The sequence below is a fragment of the Tenrec ecaudatus genome, chromosome 2, assembly GCF_050624435.1.
Source record: "Tenrec ecaudatus isolate mTenEca1 chromosome 2, mTenEca1.hap1, whole genome shotgun sequence".
In the NCBI taxonomy this organism is placed as follows: domain Eukaryota; kingdom Metazoa; phylum Chordata; class Mammalia; order Afrosoricida; family Tenrecidae; genus Tenrec; species Tenrec ecaudatus.
Genome location: NC_134531.1, coordinates 156147644 through 156156922, shown reverse-complemented (window position 1 = coordinate 156156922; position 9279 = coordinate 156147644). Strand labels below are relative to the sequence as shown.

Here is a 9279-nt window from a genome sequence, read left to right as displayed (position 1 = left end):
CAGCTCAGGGTGACCTCATGTGCTGCAGGGCAGAACCGAACTCGCATTGTTTCAATGGCTGGCGTCTTTCAGAAGAAGGCCACCTATCCCGTCTCACTAGGCACCTCTGGGTAGGTTCAAAGAGCCAACTTTTCAGCTAACAGCCAAATGTTGAAATGCATTACCTAGGAACTCCACAGGAGCGAGCCAGAAGAGAGTATACGTCCTACTTAAATTGCTGCATTATCTAGGATTTTGACCAAGAGAGATTTTATCTAGTTAGATCTTTTTTAATAGAACCCCCAGACATGAAATTAAGACCAAGTGAAAATCTATTTAATTGCTTTATTCATTTTTGGAGGCCACTACATTGTAGGATTGTAGGATGCTCAGTGTCTATTTCGATAGAAGAGAGTTTCAGCCAGGGAGGAGAGCATCATCCTTCTCCCCCCTCCTCCTCCATGCTCGCTGCCTCCTGCTGTCACACCACGTGTGACAGGGCCTCCTGAAAAGTAGAAAGACAGCAGTCAAAACAAGGGCCACCTGCCCAGAACCAGCACCTTCCCAACTATGTTCACTCAGTGAGCAGATCACTGACAGGGAAGCAAAATCTCAGTGTTGAGATCTCATCCAGAATCATTGAGCCGGTAACTGGGAGAGCCATCACTAACAAAAGACCAAAAAACAAACAAACAAACAAAACCCTCATTTCCCCAGAGTTGAGGCCACCTCCTAGTGGCTCTAGGACAGAACAGAACTGCACCTGTGTGTTTCTGGGACTGTAAGTCTTTAAGGTCTCTCACAGTGGCTGGTGGTTTTGAACTACCGACCTTAAGATTAGCATCCCAATGTGAAACCACTATACCACTAAGGCTCTTACACCCGAACTATACCACAAAATACTTGTGGAAATGTAGACGCTACACTCTTCCTTGAGATTCCAGGACCTGGGAACTTGCTGTGAGGACAGTCAGTTATGGTTACAAGTGTGGACAGGAGGAGATGGGAGTGGGATGTGGAAAGGGGTGACTCTTGGAGACTAATCCCTCCCCCAGGGACAGAGGAACCCCCAGATCCCAGATCGATAGTTACCAGCAGTTTCTTCACGGCTTCCGAGGCCTCTGGGCCCAGCTCATTCACACACTTCCTTAGCCCTTCCACCAGGTGCTCCACGGAAATGCCCAGTGTCTTCAGAAGAAGCTTCAGTGGATCGAAGGAGAGCAGGTTGTCCAGAGGTAAGGAGGGTAAGACATCCTTCACAGGGAGGGCTGGCTTCAAGAAGAAAGCACTTGCTGCAGAACAGCAGAGAAGGCAAGTGAACCGGGCGCCTCTGCCTCCCCATTGCCAGGTGCCCACCATGAGCCTCACTCCAGCCTTCTGATGCTCATTGTCCAGGGAGACATCGCCTCCGGGTCTTAGCACCGCTGTTCCAACTCTCTAAAACGTGCTTTCCTCGGAGAGCTGCATGTTTGCTTTTCCTCACAGCTTTCACTTGCCCTCGGGGGTTGCCTCCTACAGAGGACTATGATGATCGTGGACTCTAAGATAGTGCTGCTGTAACCCCCTCTCGTTCTTTCTGGTCTTTCTGCTTCAGAGTCCAGGCATTACTTAAAACACTAACTCTGTCATTACTATGTACTCTACCTTCCCATTGGAATGTCGATTCTGTGAACAGAAAAACGATGTGGGGCTTACAGCTGCGCCCCATGCTGAGAACAGACTCTGGCATGTAGTAACTACTCAGGAAATATTGGCAGTTGGTTGAGTTGGCCTGTGCTGTGCAGTTGGCTACTTTTAAACATGGGAGTCTCATTCTGGTTCCACAGCCCACAGCTTGTAGGCCAAATGAAAGACCCCATCATAGAACTCCACTGGGGCATAGGACTCAATTGCTCTCAACTAATTCAATTGAATTCCACATTCAAAGACACCCATTCTGTGCAGATTGCTACACATACATCGAGAATAAGGCCAGATGTTCCTCTTTGAGAACTCACACAGATAAGTAGTCAATCAAGGTCAAAGAAGACTATAAGGCAGCATGTGCTGTGCTAGCATTAAGGATCATTGCCTTGTTGATAGACAAAGGAGGGGATGATGGATTCTAACGCGGAAGAGTGTTGTGGAGGGGTATTGCAGGAGCTTCCTCAGAAAATGTGCTGATGACACTGTGTCTTAGGCAAACACCAGGACCACAAGGTAAAAAGCAGAGCAACCTTTCTGGAATGGGGTTAACAAATGCACTGACATGTTCTAATGACAGTGCTTACACAGAGTGGGGGGTCTTCAACCACAGGAGCAGGAGCACAGTACCCCAGTAAAGCATGGCAGGAAGGAAAAGGTCAATGAACTGAGTCTGCAAAACCAATGAGATCAGATTCTGAAAGCCCAGAAGGGCAAACCAAGGTTTGGATCTTTGCCTTGGGGGCAATGGGCAACTAGCGACCCTTTTAAATGCAACAATTACAGTGTCCACCTTTGGTTTTAGACTCTTCTCAACTGGAAGAGGTGAGTCTCGAAGACATAAAGAGGAGAGCTTGGGAAAATATGTGTGATATGTAATTTTACAGAAACATGTACATACATAGAAACACATGTGTGCATGCACATACAGGGATAGATAGCCTCCTGGTTATGGTCCTGTCATAAGTCATGTTCTTTTAGATTCCTTTCTTAATTTCCCCATTCAAACCCTCACACTGGCACCTGGGTGCCCCTTTTCCCTTCACCTTCCACCACTCCGCTCCAGTCCGAACTTTCCTTTTGCATAGGGGACGCTTAGCTCCTTTCTGCCTTTTGATGCGTGGCCACCCTCCTTACAGTGTAGCTCCCTGGATACTAAAGAGCAATAACACAACCCACACTAGTGAAGTCATCTATTTTCCCAAATCCCAGTAAGAAGCACAGGTCAAAGCTGTGTGGGAAGAAGCGCATATTTTCTTGGAATCAATCTGTGTACTTCCTACTTTAGAAACGTTGGTTTCTCTGCATATGCGCGAAGGCTTGCCATTCTCTGATGAACAGAGCTCATCACGCAGTGTTATTCAGATGCTCCCAAATATAGCTTCCTCCCAGCTACAAAAACACCTCCCACAAGGAATGGATCCATTTCCACACGCCTCCAGGAAGTCATACTCTAGCCCTCTACCTGGAAATTGAGCCTGCATGTCCTCAATATGCACAGAGAAACGTATGTGCCTGTCTCCCTTCCATTTGCATCCATCTAGTACTCTGGAAACTTCTATATGAGTTATATTTCCCCATCAGACCGAGGAATACTTATGTTGGATTCATGCCTGCTTGATCTTTCCATACTTATGCAGTATCAACCAGGTTATAGTCACTCATGAAATATCTATTAAGTGGTGGAATAGATTAGTGTAGTTTTGCCTCAGGAGAACTTACTGGTTGGAGATGATAGTGAGTGGCTGACTCCACATAATTACAAAAATACAAAAGAAAGAGGTTACAAAGTTCAATTTTGATCCAAGATTAAGGAAAACTGATGGCAAGCAATAATGAAAATGGGCTGTCTTGACCCTCAGTGGGAGTTGGCTAACTTCTTACATAGAATGCATTAGGAGAGGAACTTGTATTGAGTTAGAGCTTGGTAGTGGGCAGTATCAGAAATCCCTGCCATTCTTGCTATTCCATGGTTCTAGAAAGCCCTCTGCTAGACCTACCAGGTTCACCATTGGTGGGCCTAGGTACATTCCTATTAACAGAGAGGGGAAGAAATATCACATATTCCAGGTGCCTTACCAGAGTAACTGCAAATGCTGATGGTCACCACCAAGAAGACGACAGCCAGCTTCATGATAGGTGTCTGTGATATTTACCTGGAGTTTATAATTGAAGAGGAAAATCCAGACAATTCCTGAGCCAGTAATTTACACTTGGCACACGGTATGTGAAAGCTATTTATGCACGTACAGATATTTATACACCCAACAAGAATGTAAATTTCAACCACCAACACTTGACTCACCACACCCAAGAAGAACATGTAGGTCATGTTTCCTCATTAAACAAATTGGAGATTTTAATTTACTTTCCCTCATGTTCCCACGAGAAACAAGACACTAAATAGAAGCATTTTCAAATCTGTCTTACACAAGCCCTGAGATGAAGACAGAAAACATAGAGTCTTTTCCTTGCCTTGAAAATAAGTGAAAGCTTTATATTGAGTTCCAAGGAACAAAAGTTCCAATGTTTCCCCCCAGATGTCTGCTCCTTTAAAGTGTGGAGAACTCTCCTGCTAGAGAAGCCATCTCGCGGTGAGAGCCACTGCCATTGTGTCCATTTCAACTCATAGCAACCCTGGGTAGTGTTTCTGAGACTGTACATCTTAAGAAGAGCAGATTGCCTCATCCGTCTACATCAGAACATCGGGTGGGTTTGAACCTCTGAACGTGCAGGGAGCTAGCGAGCAAACACTGATTCTGACAGCCTCGCCAGGGGCATAACACATTCATGTACAATGGCATTGAAGGCCAGATTCCCCTGAACTGTGTCTGCTTCTTTCCCTGCTCCCCTTCTACGGCCAGATCTAGGTTACCTTTTCTAACTTCTCCAGCTTATTTTGAGAGTACCTATGTACTTTGTAAAAAATGGTAAGTTCAGAGCTAGAATTAAAGTGTCTGTTTTAGAAAGTTGCGCTCAATAGTTCCTCTTTCACTACTGTGAACCCTTGAGTGCCACGTGTCTGGTCTACAACATGAGTATATGAAGGTGGCTTCAAAAAATTGTGGGGGAAATGGAATTAAAAGATAACTTAATGAAAAAAGGATCATTGAGATGGGTCAGTCAGGGTGCGAGGTAGTACCGATGAAGAACACAGCTTTCCCCCAGATCCTGGATGCTTCCTCCCCCCAATTACCATGATCCGAATTCTACCTTGCAGGGCTGAATAGGGCAGAGGTTGTACACTGGTGCATATGGGGGCTGGAGGCACAGGGAATCCAGGGTGGATGATACCTTCAGAACCAAGGATGTGAGGGGCGATGCTGGGAGAGTGGAGGGTGAGTGGGTTGGAAAGGGGGAACCGATTACAAGGATCCACATGTGACCTCCTCCCTGGGAGATGGACGGCAGAGAAGGGGGGGAAGGGAGACTCCGGATACGGCAAGATATGACAAAATAACAATGTATAAATTACCAAGGGCACATGAGGGAGGGGGGAGCAGCGAGGGGGGGGGAGAGGACCTGATGCAAAGGACTTAAGTGGGGAGCAAATGCTTTGAGAATGATTAGGGCAGGGAATGTGCGGATGTGCTTTATACAATTGATGTATGTATATGTATGGATTGTGATAAGAGTTTATGAGCCCCTAATAAAATGTTTGTAAAAAAAAGAAAAAGCAAAAAGGATCATTGATTTTTTTTTCACAAAATTGTTGGAGTCTTTTCTTATTTATTCATTTTAAATCGTTTTCATAGAAAAAAATGCCCCTTGTGTATGTAACAGTGTGAAAACATTTCTTTCAAAGGTCTGTTTACATATATTTAAAAAGGCCACCCAAAGTAGAAGGATTCAAATTACTCTGGTGTTCCAGTCTCATGTAATTATGTGAACGAGATCTTATGCTGCCCAGGGGAGGAATTTGCTTATCCAAAGGCCCTCCTGAAATGAGGTCCCACCACCCCAGGATGACAGACAGTCTTGGGTTTCTTGAGTCATGGAGTGAACCTCACACGTGACAGAAGGCAAGGGAGTGCTTTGAAGGGGAGAAACAGTGGCACTGATGGACATGGATCCCAGTCCTAATTCAAGAAGCCTGGCCAGATGTCGTTGTTTCCCCAAGTCAAGTGTACCTTCTGAGAGAGACTCTAAACTTGAGAACAGCGTGCCAAGGCCCTGGTTGCCCTAAATACAACACCAGGGTTAGGAACCCCACTTGCTTCCATGTGAGGCCGGTGCTGGGTAGTAACATCTCCTTTATATTATTATATTATTTATATATGATTTTTATACTGTTATAATGAGGGCTGAAGAAAAGGATATAGATAAAGCATATAGCTTTAGCTAACCATGAGCAATACTTACTAAGCTACTAAAGTGTAACTGCCATACCTTTATCTCGTTATAACTTCATAAACTGCACAAGACCATCTATAATTGTCATGCGTACTCCATCTGCCATTTGTATGTCTTTCTCTGCCACACACTGCTTCTGTGCTAAAGTTCTGTGCCAAAGTGATGGAGTGGCGCAATCTTTCATTTTTGTGTCATGATCTTTTGAGGGACCATGAGCAGCAGGTCCATTAAACCCATCCGGAAAAAAAAAGAAAGAAAGCCATCCGAGAGGAATGCAGCGTGACAACCACAGGAATGCTTCCCTTTCTAAGCCATGTAACGTGTGATACTGCCTTGAGCTTGTCTTCCTGTTTTCTTTGACCCCAGACATGAATTATTTCCCAGAAGGATCCTTAGACCCCACTAGAAACAGATTTCTGGGGGGCCCGTGTAGTTGTCATACAATCATGACCTGAATCAAGCATTCGGCATGGAGAGCTTAGAATAAAGGCTAAAACTGCTCCATGCAAGAGGAAGACCAACAACACCCACAAATATGCACATTCCTGCACCTATGCATAGTCATCTGTGAATGTGCCCATATGCAGACACACGGACCCAAATACACAGGAAACATTATTTATTGGTTTCTCTCATCCTTTCCACACGTTTGCTGACCATCTACAATGTGCCAGACAATGTGTCAAGCTCTATAACTGAAGCAGCCATCAGACAAGCAATCTCTTCCTCCACAGAGAGAGGTCAGTGTGATGGGATGAACAGGGAAGAATCAGGTAAACAGCCAAGGAAAGAACAGAACAAGAGGTAAGAATTATGGGGGTGGGAAAACAGAGGACCATGAGAGAGAGCCAATGGATTGCGGTGCAGGCAGATTGGAAGAAGAGTTAGACTTACATCTAGGGTCTATGTTCTGAACCATCAAACATCTCTCTGTGCCTTTATGTAGTACTATTCTCCCTTGATCTGCATTATAATTATTTGTATAAGTGCCTTCTATTCCAGGATTAAACTGTAAACTTATGTTTAGGATTTGTCTGCTACACCTTAATGTCCCAAACAGAAGCCAACATCACGAAAATCTATTACCATCAAATCAATTCCAAATCAAAGCGACCCTATAGGAAAGAATAGCACTTCCCCATAAAATTTCCAAGGCTGTAATATGTACAGAAATAAACTGCTGCATTCTACAGCCTTCTTGTTTCATAGTTGAATGCTTAAGCACTGCATCACCAAGGCTCCTTGAATCTAACACAATTTGATAATCATTTTAGTGGACTGCACACTGAGTGTTACCCACAAGGTTGTTTTTTCAGACTGACCAGTGATAGGAGGGGAGAAAGATGAGGATGTATGTTCCAATAAAGATTTAAACTCTCGTAACCCAAAGCGGCAACTGTACTATGCTGTATAAAATAGTTATGGGTCAGAATTAATTGGATGGATGTGATTTTGATTTTTTGGATTCAGTATCAGGTACTACATTCAATATGATAGTCACTTTATTCTCAAGAGCATTCCAAGATGCACACCTTCCTGACACGATTGCTGAAGAAAAATTTGTGCATAAGCAAATGTGGTGAAGAAAGCTGATGGTGCCCAGCTATCAAAAGATATAGCATCCTGGGTCTTAAAGGCTTGAAGATAAACAAGCAGCCATCTATCTGAGAAACATCAAAGCCCACATGGAAGAACCACGCCAGCCTGTGTGACTACGAGCTGTGGAAGGGATCTGGTAGCAAGCATCAAAGAACAAAAAAAAATCACATCATTGTAAATGTGGATGAGTGTAGAGTGGAGACTCAGAGCCCATTGGTAGGCCATTGAACACCTCCTCACTGAAGGGTTGTCGGGAGGAGATGAGCCAGTCAGGGTGCAGGGTAGCTATGATGAAACATAGAACTTTCCTCTAGTTCTTAAATGCTTCCTCTGCCCACTATCATGATCCCAATTCTACCTTACAAAACTGGCTAGACCAGAGGATGTATATTGGTACAGATAGCATCTAGAAACACAGGGAATCCAAGACAGATGACTACTTCAGGACCAGTGGTGATAGTGGCGATGCCTGGAGGGTGGAGAGAATGTGAGGTAGAAAGGGGGAACTGATTACAAGAATCTACATAGAGCCTCCTTCCTGGGGGAGGGACAGCAGAGAAGATGGCGGGGGGAGACGTCAGACCGTGTAATGTATAGCAAAATAATAATAATTTATGAATTATGAAGGGTTCATGAGGTAGGGGGAGTGGGGAGGGAGGTGGGAAATGAGCAGCCGATATTAAGGGCTCAAGTAGAAGGCAAATGTTTTGAGAATGATGATGGCAACAAATGTGCATATGTATGTGCTTGACACAATGGATGTTTGCATGATTTGGGATAAGAATTGTATGAGCCCCCAATAAAATGATTAGAAAAAAAAGAACTTGTATCCTGCTTTACTAATAAGAAGTTTGAAGTCAGACAAGGACTTAATAATTTCCAAGATCACTTACATAATAAATAATGTAACCAAAATTTGAGACCTTTCTTGATTTGCATTTCTTTACTTTTACACACTTTGATATGAATTTCCAATAGGCATTTATTAATTATTATCCATGTTTGTAAGTTAATTTGGATGTGCTTTTCAAATGGATGTTCTGAAGAAATTAAACTTATGATTCAAGAGGGGAAATCCATGAACAATGGCTTTGCCAATGAGTTAGATGGGAAAGTTTAATCATAAAACACTAAATGTTAACCCCAAACAATAAGGGCCATTAATGAGGGAATTGGGACAAACCTGAGAACCTTGACACAGGGAATACATAGGCTATCAGAAATAGGGAAGGACACAAATATAGAGGAGTCACAAATAGACACGTAGGATAAACTGAAGATAAATCGCCTGTGTACATCGAAAGAATTCACCAAGAGAGTAATAAGAGAGTCCACTGACTGGGAAAAAAACATCTTTAGCAATGACATATCAGACAAAGGCCTTATTACTAATATCTACAATACTTTGCAAGCTTACAATAAGAGAAAAACTCACTGCCCACTGAGGAGGTGGGCAAAGGATCTGAACAGAAGTTTCTCAAGGGCAGAAATCCAAATGATGAATAAACATATGAGAAAATGTTCCTGCTCTTTAGCCATAAGATAAATGCAAATTAAAACAACTATGAGATACCACCTAACACCCTCAAAGACAGCACAATTCAAAAAATCAGAAAGCAACAAGTGTTGGAGGAGCTGTGAGGTAACAGGAACTCTCATCCACTG

At 43.6% G+C, this 9279-nt stretch overlaps 1 protein-coding gene across 1 annotated transcript; it reads right to left on the bottom strand.

Moving 5' to 3' along the window:
- Nucleotides 1-460: 460 nt before the first annotated feature.
- Nucleotides 461-3796, bottom strand: SCGB3A2 (secretoglobin family 3A member 2). Its single transcript, XM_075543151.1, has 3 exons — nucleotides 3742-3796; nucleotides 1072-1271; nucleotides 461-484 (listed from the first exon to the last, which is right to left on the bottom strand). Exons 1-3 carry the CDS (start codon nucleotides 3794-3796, stop codon nucleotides 461-463), a joined length of 279 nt encoding a protein of 92 aa, XP_075399266.1.
- Between the last annotated feature and the right edge of the window lie 5483 nt (nucleotides 3797-9279).